Source organism: Coptis chinensis, chromosome 5 (genome assembly GCF_015680905.1).
Source record: "Coptis chinensis isolate HL-2020 chromosome 5, ASM1568090v1, whole genome shotgun sequence".
NCBI lineage: Eukaryota > Viridiplantae > Streptophyta > Magnoliopsida > Ranunculales > Ranunculaceae > Coptis > Coptis chinensis.
In genome coordinates, this window is record NC_141460.1 from 89,863,760 (window position 1) to 89,881,844 (window position 18,085).

An 18,085-nucleotide genomic window follows, 5' to 3' on the forward strand; every position below is an offset into this window, starting at 1 on the left:
GATATTGACTCACCTACTTAATCATATACGGATGCAACGAGCAACTAGTTACTTCATGTTCCATAGGACCAATGAAGTTTGGATAACAACAGGGTATGATAGGAGAAACATTGTTGACCACGATTTCAAGAGAGAAAGAGAGTTGTACAGGTAGAAGAGAGTACACGCGGTTCAATAAAATATTATGTACATACAATTCAACTAAAAAAAACAATCAAAATTTTAAACCAAAACAAAGTTTAATTTTGTGATAAAAATCTCAGTTGGTAGTAAATAAATATCGTGAAAAAGGAAAGCCTACTACTTTGATTTGCACCAACCAAATCAAATATTTCCCATGCCCCTCCCTCAGTTTGTTCTCTTCGAAGAAAATTATGAGGGTGGAAAATAGATTATAGAAGCTTCTTGCTATCTCATGAAAATTTACCACAACAAACTGAGTTGTGTACCATGGATTTTCTCTCGTGCAAAAAAGAAAACATAATTTTGATAGAAATGTATGCGTTATATATTTATCCCACCAAGGACAACACCAACAACAAAACCCCTCTTTTATTGCTAACTGCCCCAAGTGAGAAGCAAACACCAGCCAAGCCACGCATTCATTCAATCAAACACATAAAGAGCAAGACAAGATATTTAGAGAACAACCGTACCAACAAACTACAGTGAATCATCACAAATAAATCTTAGTAGAACATTTGTTGCAAGTTTGACTAAGAAAAACAAGTACAGATATTTATGCTACAAATCAGTATTTAGTATAGAAAAATATAAATGTAAAATCATGGTCACTCCGGAACTGATGAAACTAAAAGGAACATAATTTGCATACACATCACTTGGTGCACAAAACAAAAACAGAAAGAAAACAAATAGAAAAATAACAAAAAAAGGAAGTTGCAAGCAAAATGAAGATACACACTGTAAACTTCTCAAGCTCCTTTATAGCACATTTATAAAATCCAATTGCAAGGGGGTCAGTTTTTTTTTTTCCATTTTGCACAGCAGCATTAACATTGCAATTCAATTCAAATATGTATGTGTATAGATATATATATATATATATATATATATATATATATATATATATATATATATATATATATATATATATATATATATATTAATTATAACTACATTCCATTAAATTACTATAAATCTCAAATGATAAGACCACATGCCTAATAAAACTATTAAAGATCAAATAAGATAATAATAAAACATTGATGAAGCCATACCAAGAATCCAACCATGGTTTCCCTTCCAGAGAAATCAAGAACATATGTCAGTTCAAACAAACACATTTCAACTCTCAATTATCTAGAAACGAATCGAACAGAATTAAATGACCTAATACTTACAATGAAGGTGTCATTAAACGATGCATAAATATGGGCCACGCCAAAACATACTCCCCATCTCGCATACAGGTCCAAGGCTTGTCACATCTCAAACTTAATTGGCAAGAAGTCTACTAAGATTTACTCAGAGGAGTAGGAGTGTGATGACAAACATAGATCAAACACCAGAAATTTCGAAGTATAAACTCGAAATTCTTACAAGATGAGAATGAAGAAAATCGAAAAAGGAATCAAAGATCTTGTGAAGCACCTAAACGAGAAGAACACAACCTGATCTCTTAAAGTTTAAAATTTACAGTCATTCAAGTATACAGAGAATAGAATTAAAACAACAATTTCACTAAATACATAAACAAAAAAAAATAGTCTTTTCCAAACAATCTATTAAACCAAGAAAGATTTAACAAGTAGACATAGCGAATATGAGAAAAGGAAAGGAAATTATAACGAACAAAAACATACGATTGTGAAGATAGCTTACAGAATTTCTTCATTGAAGTTTCTGGTTACTTGACAAAATCTCTTAACAAACGCTTGTTCAAACGATACAAAACAAAACCACAAATATTTCTTCAAGAATGCATAAATTTAAAAACAAAAAAACAAATGACTAGAAATGGGATTGGGATTAATTTGAAGAGCGAGAACGAGAGTGGGCTGCATAAGTTTGGTTGCACACTTAAAGTTTGGGTTCAATTGCAGAAGAAAGTTTAAGCCTACGGTTTGGAGTTGGTGGAGTGTGTGTTCGCAAAGAAAGAGAGAGAGGGAGGAGACTGGAGAGTGTAGCGGCGGTGAGAGAGAGGAGAGAGAAAGTAAAGTTATGTTTTATATTTCTAATTTGTAACACTTTTCAAACGCTTTTTAAGCGTTAGCAATTAATTCCTGAAATTCACCGAAATAAAGTAACGCTTTACAACATTGCTAACGCTTATAGAGTGTTGGTAACTTGCCAACGCTCTATAAGCGTTGCAAAGCAAAAAATGTGCATGTTGTAAATATCCTATTATGGTGTAGTGCACCAAAAGGTTCTCTTCAAGTCTTGGTACATCTTCGTTCCTCCAGGATGAATTGTAAACCGAGAACGATGAGCTTCATATAATATCTCCTTCTTTAACTCTGCATCATCTGGTACACACAATCTCTCATGAAATCTCAATCCTCCCTCAGAATCAACTGCCCAATCAGACGGACAATCATCTAAAATATCAATGACTAGATCATCTAACCGACTCAAAAGAAATCGGTTTCTGTGCTGCATGGCAATCACTCTACTAAATATCACCGGCCTAACCTCCAAACTGCATATATACCCCTCATCTGTATCTGGTGTAGTCCGGACGTCATAAGCTGCTATAGTCTCTAAACTCTTCCACTCTTGCACCATAAGAGTGGTCAAAACACCAGGCAATCAACTAAGTGCGTCCGCAGCTACATTGCCCTTGCTTGGGTGATACTGAATCTCGAAGTCATAACTACTTATGAACTCCATCAATCTCTGCTGTCTCATATTCAACTCTTTCTGTGAATAAAGATACTTCAAACTCTTGTGATCTGTGTAAAGCTCGAACTTCTCACCATATAAATAATGTCTCCACACCTTCAAAGCAAAAACCACTGCCGCTAACTCCAGGTCGTGAGTAGGATAACGTCTCTCGTGTATCTTCAACTGTCGTGAAGCATACGACACCACCTTATGGTCTTGCATTAACACACAACCCAAACCAGTTCCACTAGCATCTGTAAAAACCACTAGTTTTCTTCCTCTAGTCGGGATTACTAGAATTGGAGTTGTAGTCAACCTCTGTTTCAATTCTAAGAAAGCCTTCTCACAATCATTAGTCCACACAAACTTCACATCCTTCCTAGTTAACTTTGTGAGCGGAGCTGCAATAAGTGAGAACTTCTCAATAAATCTCCGATAATATCCAGCTAACCCCAGGAAACTCCTAATCTCAGAATAGAATGTGGTTGGTTGTTTCCATTCTTTCATCAGCAACCTTCTCGTGGTCTACAAAGAAATCCCTTCACTAGATACCACATGTCCCAAGAAACGAATTTCTTCTTCCCAAAAATGGCACTTGCTAAACTTAGCATACAACTTCTGTTCCCGGAACGTCTGCATCACTATCTTCAAATGCATCTTATGTTCTTCTGTGTTTTGTAAATACACTAAAATATCATCAATGAAAACAATCACAAATTTATCCAAAAAGGACCTGAAAATACGATTCATCAGATCCATAAAGAATGCAGGTGCATTCGTCAACCCGAAAGGCATCACAGAAAACTCATACAACCCATACCGAGTTCTAAATGCAATCAAAGGAATACTCTTCTCTTCAACTCCCATCTGATAATAACCAGTCCTTAAATCAAACTTTGAAAATATCTTTGCCCCTTTCAACTGGTCCAACAAATCATCAATCCTAGGAAGCGGATACTTATTTTTTATAGTCCTCTGGTTCAAATCCCTGAAGTCAATACACATCCTCAGAGTACCATCCTTCTTTGAAACAAAAATAGCAGGCGCACCCCATGGTGAGTTGCTCGGTCGTATGAACCTGGTCATACACACCTTAAAGATTTAAAACCATATACTCAAAAGATATGGTTAAGCCAAAAACAAAATCACTAAAACTTAAACTCTTACCCTTTCTTGAGTAATTCCTCGACTTGCACTTTCATTTCGTCCAATAGCTTAGGTGCCAACCGGTAAGCCGACTTTGAAACTGGTGCAGTCCCTGGTAACAAGTCTATACGAAACTCCACCTCCCTCTTAGGTGGCAACCCTGGAATCTCCTGAAAAACATCTTCGAAGTCTCTCACTACTTCCACATTGCTGATATCCCTTGTGGGTATCTCTATAGAGCACAGGAAGCTAGACATCACCGAGTCCTCCTTACTAACACAAGTGTGAATCAACCTCGGCATGCCAGGTGTATTCACTATAACCTCCCTCTTCGCACAATCCAAGATAACATGATAACGCGTCAACCAGTCCATACCAAGTATGAAATGGAAACCCTCAAACCCCAAAACGATCAAGTCTACCATAAAGACACGATCTAAGAAACACAACTTAAACCTTTGCACTCGCCATATAAGGTAACAGAACCTCCTAACGGTGTCTCAACACACAAGGGCTTAGATAAAATGGTAGTTTTAAAACTTTCTTTCTCAACATACTGACGAGATATAAAGGAATGTGAAGCACCTGAATCAAACAAAACTCTGAATATAAACTGAGATGAACTAAAGGTACCTTCAACATTCCCATGTCCTGGCATATCTGCATAGGCTCTAGCACGAGTGGCTGGTGTTGGTGCTCTGTTCTGCTGATTACCATGCTTGGTAGGGTAATAACGAGATAAATGACCCACCTGCTTACACTCCCAGCAAGCCTTTTCAACAGGAACTATGGCTCTGAGCGCTGGTGCTTGTGCATGTAAAAGTAATGATGCTGGTCGATACGGAAGAGTGGGAGCTCGACCCTGAAACTGGGGACACTGCCTCTGCCACTGATTCCCCTGAGGTCTATAGCCTCCAGGCTGCCCTGGTGGCCTATAACCACCCATTCTATCAATAACGAAGAACTTGAACCACCTATAGATCGACCTAAGACAATATAAATTTGTTATATATCTTATGAAAATTGACTTATCAGAAAAATGAACGAATCTATATAATTAAAATGAAATGAAAATATGGTTGTGGACTTTACCCAATTTCTAAAATGGTAGATACTATAACCTTAAGGGTATTTTAAGTAAAACAAAACTTTGATATGGTAATAAGGTAATTATAGATGATGGCTTACTGCGGTCCTGAATGAGGGCCTAATTAGGGTCGGGTTGTGGGCCGAGCTTAAGGTTTGAACTCTAGGCCCTTACCCTCCCCTCATATGTTTGAGGGTCGGGTCGGCCCTACCCTCAAATCAATGCGGGCCTTGTTTTGAAGGCTTTTTCAGCCCATGGGCCGGGTCGGGTGGAGGGCTTGAGGGCTGTTTTGACAGCACTAACTAATACGTTTTGTTATCCCTTGTTAATTACATGGTCAAAGTGGTAAACACGCTTCATGCTATTTTCATTTTCTAAAATAGTAGCACTCCTCCCCCCTAGGTCAGATTTCTGGCTCCGTTTAGTTGTTCCTGTATTTGATTATGCGTATACACTCGCCCCCCTTAGGTTAGATTTATGGCTCCGTCCCTGCAACAGAGTACTACCATTGACGATTACTACATTTTCCTCAATTTTCCTCCCAATTCCAAATCCAAATATTTAAGCCCAACCCATTTTAGTGTCTCCAGTCTTTCTCATTCTCTTCACAAAAAAAAATCAGCCCTCAATTCATTTTATAAATCTACTTTAAGTGGTGGAGTGGTCGAACTCCATTAGATCACTTTGATATGTATTCTTTTTTCAATGTAGTAAAATGTATAGAGATTACAGCCCAAAGGCAAAGCCCAATAATAATTTCGCAATAAGTCTACCTTGATTTTTTATTTCGCCATGAGTCCCAAACCAGGCTGGCGTCATCATTTTTTACTTATAATTTTGGCTCAAGGACACATTTTCAATTTTAATTTCGCCATAAGTGTTTCCTTTTCATATGTAAATTTAAATTTGCATATGTATTTTTTTTTTTCATATGCAAATTTAAATTTACATAGGACTTATGGCGAATTTAAAATTGAAGTGGACTTAAGGCGAAAATATTTGGGAAAATTGAGCTCTCAACCCAATTACTTGTAAAATGTAGGGGTAGAACTTGGGTCGGGTTTACCCAAGCTCGATGAGCTTTTGTTGGTCCTGGGCTAACATTTCAGATCCGTTGGCCGGGTTTGGTCTTGTAAAATCAAAGTCTGACTCAGTTTTGGGTTGTGCTCGGGTTAGAATATCAAATAACTGAAAAACCCGAGCCTATGTGCATATCTATATAATAAAGCAACTTGGTTTTTTATGCTGTTATATCGAACGGTCAAGGAGAAAACAATTTTGGGATGATCCTACGGTGATAAATCAATTTCTTTTAAAAGTCCTACTTACTCTAAACTAAAGAGTCCTACTTACTCTAAACTAAAGAGTCCTAAAACTTGCCAACAAAATCACCACCTGAAATCAATTTCTTTTAAGAGTCCTACTTACTCTAAACTAAAGAGTCCTACTTACTCCAAAAAAACTTGCCAACAAAATCACCACCTGAAATCAATTTCTTTTAAGAGTCCTACTTACTCTAAACTAAAGAGTCCTACTTACTCCAAAAAAACTTGCCAACAAAATCACCACCTGAAATAAAAACCCCTGCATTGGAAACCAATAGTTCTGTTTGTTCTTAATAAAAAAAAATAAAGAGTTGTGTACTCTTCATTGAAAACCAAAATTGTTCATCGAATTTTTTTCCCATAGGTCGGTTTGGTTCCTTATATTAAGTTTACTTCATTCCAACTTAGTGTACATGACAATGACTTCTAACCCTTGAGCTTTTGGTTCTTATTGATATATATAGAGAGAGTATGCTATTTGGAGAAGGATCGGAAAATTAGTATGCATAAACACTTCAATTCCCTTTCAATTCCTAAGGTACGCGCATACTAATATATGGAGGGCACTGTAAGTAAGCAAAAGAAGACAAATGTTAAAAACATGGCCAATAGGTCACCTAGCTTAGTGGTAATTCTAAGAGTCTTGAGAAAACATATCTACGTAAGATAGTATAATATGGTTAAAGCAAAACTTCATAATTGGTTAATCGATTTGATAGCAGTAGTTAGTTGTACCCTCTTTATATATCCATAGATCCATAGGAATTGATAACATGCTTCCACTTCAATTGATTTTAATTTTAATCACATGGAATATAATAATTGAAAGAATTGGAGTTTGGTTCTCATTCAATTTTCCCATAAGGATGTGAGGATAGATGGAACGTTTGTTGATGTTAAATAATAAGTTCCCTTATCAATGTTTGATTATCAGCCATGGATAAGGCACCACCTACAAGTGCATTGGATGTTTCTATTGTCGACGCACCACCTAAATCTACCAATGAACCTACTACATCTGTTCAGGTATTTGAAGTTCCTTTTTCACAGTTTGGTTATGTTTGATTCTTACATGATTTCACACTTTTAAATTTTGTAACAAAGAAAAACTCTTTTGTTAATTTGACAATGTTCTCATTTAATTTTTTATGCGGCTTTTCATGTACTTGCATAATGCAGCAAAGAGAATTGGATTTTATAAATCGAGTATGTGAGCATAAACAACGGATCATTGACCATGTGCTTGCTACCCTTGTTAAGGTATGTAACATATATACGTTCATTATATGCGGTGGTTGTTTACTGCCTTCTGATGGTTATGTTTTATCAAATATAAAATGCAGGTTTTGGAAAAACAAGGAAATGAAGGCCATCAAGTCCAATCACCTCCTATGCAAAATGAGGTTGTAGTTACTCCTCCACAATCCACTCTTAATGTTAGTCCGACCAATGCTTTTACACCCTCTCAAACCTTCTCGGTATAAGTTGGCCCAACGCAATAGAAGAGAAAGAGAGCTCATAAGTGGTAGAAGCAGCAAGCGAACAAGAAGGAACTTAGAAGCAGGCCTTCAAAATATACCTGTGTCCATGTCTTCCTATATGTACGTTTCATTTCTTTGTGTGTTTTCTATAGCATTGTTTTCAGTCAAAAATATTTCCATTCCTAGCCCATTATGATTTTTTTTTCTACATGTTAGTGACACCCAAAACGAAATGGAAGTGGATGATCTGAGTGTTAGTCCGACCAATGCTTATACACCTTCTCAGGCTTCTCAACGCAAGTTGACCCAACGCAATAGAAGAGAAAAATAGCACATAAGTGGTAGAATGAACAAGCGAATTAGAAGGAACTTAGAAGCAGACCTTCATAATATTCCAATATCAATGTCTTCATAAATGTAAGTTGAATTTCCTTGTGTTTTCTATAGCATTGTTTTTAGTTAAAAAATATTTTCATTCCTAACTCATTAGGATTTTTTTTCCTACATGTTAGTGACACCCAAAGTGAAATGGATGTAGATTATTATTTTCAGCCTCTTACAGCTGGTGTCAATATGGCAGAACCTGCTAATATGCATAACAATGACCGCCATTATCTTAGAAAGATGGATGTGGAATGCTCATTTTGTAAAGCTCTGTACTGGAAAGATGAAAGGCTAGCAAATACATCAGTCAAAAGACCCTTTTTCGGGATGTGTTGCAAACAAGGAAAAGTCAGTCTTTCTCTACTTTGTCCATTGCCTCCTGCAATTCAAGATCTATATGATGGTAGTGACACCAAAGCCAGGTCATTTAGACAATATCTTTGTAAGTATAACTTGGCTAATGCATTTACCAGTCTCGGTTGTCAACCGGATGACCGAATATTCAGCAGTAGCAGTCCTATTCCATTCACCATTCATGGTGAGTTACGCCATCAAATTGGATTGTTACTACCAGAACCTGAGAAAGATCCGACTTATGCTCAGCTCTATGTTTATGACCCAGCCAGTACCCTTGATGTGCGTCATCGCCAAAATCCAGAATTGAGACGTGATGTTTTAGATGTCATTCAGAGTACACTATTGGATTGTAATAGATTTACTGAAAAATTTCGTCAAGCATATGATTTATTGAGTGCTCGCGCAGCTAAGGAAAATGACGTGGTAGCTTATCTCCATTATAATACATCTACTGACCCACGGTGATACAATCTTCCTTCAGCAAATGAAATTGCAGTTGTTATACCTGGGGATGGAACTGAAATCAGAAGCACAAGAGATATCATTCTTCATTATAGATCGGGCAATGCAATCGAAGCGGATTGATGAATGTAATCCCGCTTATCTACCCCTGCATTATCCTTTGTTTTTCCCTCGGGGTGAGCTTGGATGGTCAACCGAAATGAAACTTTATGATGTCAATGACGACGATTCGAAACGATTGACTCAGATGGTGTTCTATGCATATCGTTTGTTCAAACGTCATACTGAATATTCAGCAATAGTTCGTGGTGGAAAATTATTTCAAGAGCTTCTGTGTAATGTTTGGGCTTCTACTGAGCAAAATCGGCTATTCTAACTTTATACCCACCAAAAGGATCTTCGTGCTGAAGTGTACATGAGTTTGACAGATTTAGCTGAGGGTACGGATCTTAATCAAGTTGGTCAACAGATTATTTTGCCATTATCGTTCATTAGAAGTCCAAGGCACATGTATGAGATCTTTCAAGCCTCGATGGCTATAACACGTTACAATTAGCATCCAGATATATTCCTTACGATGATAGCTAATCCTTACTGGCCAGAAGTGCAAGAAGCCCTTTTGAAGAACCAAAATATGTTGATCGACCTGATGTTCTTGCCCGTGTTTTCGAACTGAAGAGAAGAGCTTTAATGAAATTTATCAAGAAGAAAAATGTGTTTGGCCGTGAAGTAGCTCATATGTACACCATTGAATTTTAGAAGTGTGGCCTCCCGCACATGCATGCACTCTTTATCCTCAAGCATGAAGATAAAATTCGTACCGCAGCCCAAATTGATCGAATTATATCTACAGAATTTCCTGACGACCCAGATAAGGATCCCTTGCTCTTTGATACAATAAAGAGTTGTATGATCCATGGACCATGTGGTGTTAAAAATATGAACTCACCGTGTATGGAAAATGGCAAGTGCACAAAACATTTTCCACATGAGTTTACAGATGTGACAACCATACAAAAAGACGGTTATCCACTTTATATGTGTCACAACATGGGACGTGTCTATATGGTGAAAGACAAAGAGGTTGACAATAGGAACGTTGTCCCATATAATCCACAGTTGGTGAGGATGTTTAATTGTCATATTAATGTCAAAGTGTGTGCGGGATTACAATGTGTTAAGTACATCCACAAGTACATTTACAAGGGCAATGACAGAACAACAATGGTGTTGGACGACGGAAATAAGATTAAACAGTACATTGATGCCAGATATATTGGACCACCAGAAGCAGCTTGGTAGCTATTTGGGTTTTCCTTACATGAAGAGTTTCCAACTGTTGTAAGGTTATCTCTTCACTTGCCAGATATTTAACACTTGATTAAACCAATTTCATCAATATACTATTAAGTTATACTGGAATGTCATACTGTTAAGTTATGATTTGTTGTCAGGTATGCATCATGTTGTGTTCAACCCTAAGGAACCGAGGGAAAATATTCTTGAGAGAGCGAAATGACAAAAGTTGAGTCTCACTTCATTCTTCGATTGTTGTGCTTCAAATCCAGATGCTTGGGCCTATACTTACCAAGAATTCCCCGAGCACTTTGTTTGGCACAAAATAGAAAAGGTATGGACTAAAAGAATAGTAATGGTTATGCTATTGGCAGGATGTATTTTGCCAAGCCCAACGAGGGAGAGAGGTTTTACTTGCGTCTACTATTGACCATTGTAAAGGGCCCAACATCATTTGAGGATCTACGCAAATTTGAAGGTATTCCTCATCCAACATTCAAGGTTACGTGTGTTGCACGCGGACTTCTTGAAGATGATGGAGAGTGGATACATTGTTTAGAAGAAGCAGCGATAATGAATACTGGTTATCAGCTAAGGAGATTGTTCGGCATAATTTTGTTAGAGTGCAATCCAGTGCAACCACATCTATTGTGGGATAGATGTTCAACAAGTATATGTGACGACCTGACGCGCAAATTACGAACTATCTTCAACATTCCTAATCCATCAAAAGAGCAGATGACAGATATTATATTAATGCTTCCTTCATGTTGCCTATATTATATTATTAATACACAATTTTCCTGCAGGTCTGGGAGAAAGCAATTTTGGGATGATCTGACGGTAAACAAACTACACCACATTAGTCTAAGAATCCTACTTACAATAAAATTCTTACCAAAGACACCCAAAAAACTAAACCACTGAAACAAAACTAAACCACTGAAACAAAGAAAAGCTTTTCTTCACCCCTGCCTTTTCCTTCTCTTCGCACCGTAAAAATAACTCTTTTCTTCACACTAAAACAAAACAAAAATACTACTCCCAAACAAATACTCTGACTTCAACTCTTCTTCACTAACCTTCTTCAAGCACTGGAGATAACTGGTACGTACTCTCTCGATTCTTCGTTCTTTTTAATGATTATAATTTTTGTGACACATTGTTCTCTCCACCACTCCAGATACAAATCTACAAGGAACCAATGGAAGTATTTCCAGTGCAAATCTCATAGCATGAGTTAATACGATTATTAGTTGATTTTTTCCAAAAGATCCACTTGAGTGATACACGACTGCTCTATTTCTAAAACATAGAAGTACGTGATCAAATTTATCATCTATAAATAAAGTGATTATCTAAGGTTGGTCTATTTTTCTGCAATTTGAGTTGATTTCTTGCTTGCTTTGATTAACAGTAATGGTAACTATATAATGATATCCCTATCTAGAACCATTTAATCAGAGTATATGGGTATGGTCAATGTGATCATTTTTAGATTTCTTATATAGATAGATTAACCTATTTAATTTTTTTTCCATTTGCACTTATTACTGTGAAACTGCAGTGCCAAGAGGGTAGTATTAAAATGGTTATGAAGCTGCAATCTAAAGGGAAAAAAAACATCAAAAATCAAAAGTCACACTATTACTAATGAATGGTATACCAAGTATGAACGTTTCAATCCTAATTAAAGATCCTTTCACTCTCCATTTCGTTTTATTATAATCATGGGGGCATGAGAGAGAGGGACTCAGAGATCAGAATTTTGAAAACGCACTTCTTATTGTGTAACTGCAGTGCCATACTTCAGGTGTAAAAACATTAACTTCAACGATGACTATGGTCTGGACCAATTGTCAATTTGAGATATTGATTTGTATTGTGTATTCTACTTTATGAAGTGTTACCATCTTTACTACTATTTATAAACATGTCCTGTTTATTATCGCGTCACTTCCTTAATTTCTTGCCCATTGAGGCCAGTGAAATATACGAACTTGAAGTAAATGATTGGGTCTTGAGATAGATGTAGATTGTTACCAAGTGTATCTTGGTGGTAGAGAGTAGATGGAATAGTAAGAGTAAGAGCTTTAAGAGTTCATTGGTGCTTAACTTGAGATGAAAGAAAGGTTGTGTGTATTGGTTGGCTCTGCCTCCCGGTTTTATGAAATTCTAAAGTACCGAAGTCTTTCTCTATTCGGTACTCTGTGGTTCCCATATTTGTGTTGTCATAGCTTTCTACTTAGACAATTTACACTGGTTTAGTTTATCCGCATTACACTTTGTTACTAGATTTCCATCTGCTGGAAAGAAGTTTGGTCTATATATATCAAAAACCATCAATAAACCAATTGTTGAAGTAATTAAGAAAAAGGTTCCTTTTTATATAGTTTGGAGGTTTTGAGTGTTGTATAATTGATTTCTAATAAATAGTTCTTTTTGTTATAGCTACTTGACTGACAGATTTTATGGAAGAAGACCCAATGCACACATCTTGCCAATTCTGCCAACGATGATAACTTGATTTTTGGGTCATATATTGAGACAATACCTATATTTTTGTTATAATAGATATTATGAACCATAAAAGATGTTGTATATGTCAAAGGTACAATGTTTACATTGTATATGGAAAAATAAATCTGTCAAATGTGCTGCTATGGTGCTCATGTTTTAATCAAAAATGCTAACTCTATTTTTCCATGTTTTGTCTAAATGTCAAAAAAAAAAAAAAAAAAAAAAAAAAAAAAAAAAAAAAAAAATTGAAAACTCTTATGAATTTTACCTTTATATCACTAAAGTCCATAGTGACTCGAGTTACACCACAGATTAGTTAAGGACTCAAGGGTATCATAATGACAGAAACAAGTTCAATTTAAATATCATAAAACATTGGTAACTCTATTGCAAAGATCCTCTTTTCCGATGGAAAATATTCGGACAACTTTGCCAAGATTTTATATGAATTGACATCTAGACCTAACAGCAAAGTGGGTGCGGCTCATGGCATTTGGGGTGTAGGTGACTAGGTGTCTGATTTAGATTGTTCCAGAGGGCGACTATCACTCTTGCATGTAAAATATTGAAAAAGGTATTTATAGCAGTTGTACCTTTGTTTCAACATGTTATCCTTTTGTAGCCAATATATTCTGTTTGATCAACATTTGTTTTTCGTTATAAACTCTACTCTATACTACTTGAGTACTTGATACATGATGGTGTATAAGATTGGCTCTCACTCTACTCTCACTCTTTTGTGTTGTTGTTTCTTCTATTTTTATTTTTTGCTGCCTATTTATACGCCAGAGTTTCAGATTGGCAATCTAAATTGCACTGAAGTTCAGGTCACTCATTTAATGACATTTCGAACCCTTCTCCCTCGTGTGAGCGATTTGGATTCCTTCAAGCATGGCTTTGTTATAGCGCCCCATGGTTTTATATTTTGGCATAAAGGACTAGAAGTCTATTTTCACTTCTTATACTGAATAATGAGTTTGTGGTCACTCCCGAGTGATCTTTCATTCATGATATATGTCGAATGACCCTTGTTGTAAAATGACAGACTTCATTGGTAAGATCACTTTGATATGTGTTTTGTTCATTGTAGTAAAATTGTAAAGCATGATGTACTTGAAATATTGCCACCATTTGCCTCCAAAACCTTGTCAAACATCTAAATTTTTTGGCCCTTGGTTGTGGGAGGAACTAAGCAGTTAAAATCGGTTTTTAGAGGTAATCGGTCTAAGAGCGATATGCGATTAATCGGCGATTTAATCGGTTTAATCTGTTTTATATTATTATATACAATTATATCTTCAAAATATTTTAATATAGAATAGCAACAACATTAAATGTATTAATAAAAATTGTTATTAATTAGTAGGCATTGTTATCCTTGTTCTTATTTATTTTATTGTTATTAAAATTTTAGTTGTTTTTATCTAATTTGTAGTTTCATAAAAAAAAATATCTCATTCTTATGTAATATTAATATTGCAATTTCAATGCATTTGGTGTGACAAAATTTGCAAAGCTCTCTTTCAATTTGATTGATTGAATAAAAAATAGTTATTAGTGGAAAAAAAATAGAAAATAGTCAAAATATAACTTTTTTGGATGAGAATATATATTAAAAAAACTTAGTAAAACTTTAAAGAATATAAGTATAGTCGTATAGATACGTGGCTTAACAAGAAAAGTAGTATGGCCATGTAACTAACATTGGTAAGCACCATAGTATTTCTTTACAAAAATAGAATAAAACAATGTTTAACTTTAAGCTTTCACCATCGTCCTCAATCTCTCTGCAATATAGATATGTAGATCTGGTTTTGCTGCTGGTTCTCTCTCTCATCTCTCTTTGTATTTTGAGGAACCCATCACTCCTCAACCAATCACTCCTCAAAATTCGATCCATTTGCAGTTCTGGAATATTAATCTTGTTTGTTTGTATTTCCCGATTTTTTCCAATTTTTTTATCGAATTTGTATGAATTAACAATCTCATCTCTGCCTAATTCCGAATGTGTGACTATGCCTTGCCCTGTACATGCAAATCAGAGTAGAGAGTGTGACGCTTAACTAATTAAGGTCCCCACTACCTGCCGTCCTACCCTGGTACTCTCGTACATGGTCGTAAGACTTCTTTCCACCTAAGAATTTGCCATAAAGATCATGCAAGTACAAAAGATTAATGTGTATCTTCGACATATTAGACAGACGCCTAAACTAGCAAGACAGACTTAATAATGTGTATCTTCGACATTGGACTTAATAATGCAGCCACACCTAAAATTCATTAATGTGTATCTTCGACATTGGACTTGCCTCAAACTCAAGACCACGTGGCTGCATTTAACTTGCATCTATGTCATATGCTCGAATCCAACTTAATAACTGATAGCAATTTTTAGCCAACTTAATAACTGATAGCAATTTTAAGCCAATGCCTCCTGCTATATATGCGCAAAGTAGATGCATTCGACTCTACAGTTTTTTCTGGCTTCTTGATCTTGATGTGCTATGTATACAACTGTGACTTTAATAGCTTCTACACTCAGTTCATATTCATTAGTTTTTGAGTTATAGGCTTAAGATCGAGTATCGACAGTTATTCAGGGTCTTTCTTTGTTCCTCCACTCGTGAGATTATGGCCCTTTCATTTTCCCCATCAAGTTTCAGCTCTTATATTGTCTTTCTCTTATGCCGCATCAATTATTTTCGTTTTACAAATGTGCTTCTTTTTTCGATGTTCATTATCTCCATGGCTTTAAAGTTTTACATGAGTCGTTCTCGCAAAGTTTTCCTAGTCGATTTTGCATGCTACAAACCTAGAGATGCATTGAAATGTAGCTACGAGACCTTCATGGATCAAATAAAACAGCTGGGGGTATTTTCAGAAGAAAGTTTGCGGTTTAAGAAGAATATCTTGAATAAATCTGGGTTGGGAGAGTCAACATACTTACCTGAGGCATTCATGAGGTCACCACCAAATAAATGCATGGAGGAGGCAAGAAAAGAAGCAAAAACTGTTTTATTTGGAGTCATAGATGAACTTTTGACAAAAACAAGAGTGAAGGCTAGCGAAATTGGGATTCTAGTAGTGAATAGCAGCCTATTTACTCCTACTCCTTCTCTGTGTTCTATGATAATAAATCACTACAATTTCAGGATTAATGTTTTGAGCTATAATCTTGGTGGGATGGGCTGTAGTGCTGCTCTTATATCTGTAGACCTTGCCAAGAATCTCCTAAAAGTAGGTTCCCTTTGAATTTTTCTTTTTGTTTAAGAATTCCTCTTAATTGTGAAGCCATCATCATGCATGCATGCATGAGAGGGATATTGTTGTCACAATTGTGCTTCCATGCTTGGTCCCGGCTTACCGGCTATATAAAATTATGGAACAAATAAGTATAGTGAACGAACACTTGTACCCTAAATCCCTAATAAAACAATGAAATTGATAAACTCAGCAAAGGTGGAATTGAGATGATGGGTATTTACGTGCTCTCTAGTCTCTACGCCCCTTTGGCTGGTGCGCTTTGCTGGAAACTACGTAATTTTGGAGTCAAACATACAATTAATTAACTCGGAAGAAAAATCCATTTATTTGAATTTTGTCTTGTATTATTTACAGTGGAGACTCTTTAGTGGACATAATGAAGATGCTGGTTTTAATTTTGTGATCATGCAGGTGCATCCCAACTCATATGCCTTGGTAGCAAGCACAGAGAACAACACCCTGAACTGGTACTTAGGTAACAATCGCTCAATGCTTATATCAAATTGCCTCTTCCGGATGGGTGCAGGGGCTGTCCTCCTCTCTAATCGAACATCTGATCATTATCGTGCCAAGTACCAACTCATGCATATTGTTCGCACTCACAAGGGTAATGAGGATCATGGTTATGGGAGCACTTATCAGGAGGAGGATACTAGTGGAATCGTTGGAGTTAGCCTGTCGAAAGAACTTCCTAAAGTTTCGGAGGGAGCTCTTAAGTCAAACATAAGTACGTTAGCACCGCTAGTCCTTCCAATATCCGATTGCCTGCGCCTCATTTTTAATAAGGTTGGCGTGAAGTTGTTCCAAATGAAGTCATTTAGTCCAAACTTCAACCATGCCTTTGAACATTTTTGCATTCATCCTGGAGGCAGGGCCATACTAGACAAAGTAGAGAAGAGCTTAAAACTGACGGAATGGCAGATGGAGCCTTCAAGGAGTACTCTTTATAGGTTTGGCAACACATCCAGTAGTTCCTTATGGTATGAACTAGCTTATTTGGAGGCCAAGGGGAGAATAAAGAAGGGTGACCGTGTATGGCAAATCGCGTTTGGAGCAGGATTCAAGTGCAATAGTGCAGTCTGGAAATCTCTTAGGACTATAAATCCTGGGGACGATGACAAAAATCCTTGGGTTGATGAGATTGACACATTTTCTGTTCACATGCAAAGGGAAGCCTAGATCTCATTGATATCCACTCATTCCTTGTACTACTCTATTTTAGCATTTCGCAACTGCATTCAAAATGTAATTTTAGCGCTTCATAAGTTAATATAAATGAAAGGGGATGAGCCAATCAGGATTTCCCCCCACAAGATGGAAAATCAGGGTCTTTCCCCTAAATACACACAAAGAAAAATTCAAATTAGATTGAAGTTATTTATAATAAATGGAAAGGCGCATCCATATAAAAATTGTCAATATTATATGACCCAATAACAAATTTAAATTAATTGCACCTCCTAATTTTTCATCGGAATGCTCTTTCATAGCTAACTAATTTGTACACTTTGAAATGCACTGACACAACAAAGTTCATTTAGCTAGCTCTTTTCTACATTCATATGATCAACAGAGTACTACCATTGACAATTACTACATTTTTCTCAATTTTCCTCCCAATTCCTAATCCAAAAATTTAAGCCCAACCCATTTCCATGTCTCCAGTCTTTCTCATTCTCTTCACAAAAAAAACACAGCCCTCAATTCATTTTATAAATCTACTTTTAGTGGTGGAGTTCATATAACGTGGTCGAACTCCATTAGGTCACTTTGAGACGTATTCTTTTTTCAATGTACTAAAATGTATAGAGATTACGGCCCAAGAGCCAAGCCCAATAATAATTTCGCAATAAGTCCACCTTGATTTTTCATTTCACCATGAGTCCCAAACCACGCTGACGTCATCATTTATTACT

General features: G+C 36.3%; 2 protein-coding genes across 2 annotated transcripts; both read left to right on the top strand.

Annotated features, from left to right (window-relative positions):
• Positions 1 to 9,866: 9,866 nt before the first annotated feature.
• On the top strand, positions 9,867 to 10,391 carry LOC147499903 (uncharacterized). Its single transcript, XM_086563563.1, has one exon. The coding sequence runs from the start codon at positions 9,867 to 9,869 to the stop codon at positions 10,389 to 10,391; it is 525 nt and encodes a 174-aa protein (XP_086419689.1).
• A 5,007-nt stretch (positions 10,392 to 15,398) lies between these two features.
• On the top strand, positions 15,399 to 17,512 carry LOC147499904 (3-ketoacyl-CoA synthase 20-like). The gene is made up of 2 exons (XM_086559231.1): positions 15,399 to 16,142; positions 16,581 to 17,512. Exons 1-2 carry the CDS (start codon positions 15,537 to 15,539, stop codon positions 17,346 to 17,348), a joined length of 1,374 nt encoding a protein of 457 aa, XP_086415357.1. The 5' UTR covers positions 15,399 to 15,536; the 3' UTR covers positions 17,349 to 17,512.
• The last annotated feature ends 573 nt before the right edge of the window (positions 17,513 to 18,085 follow it).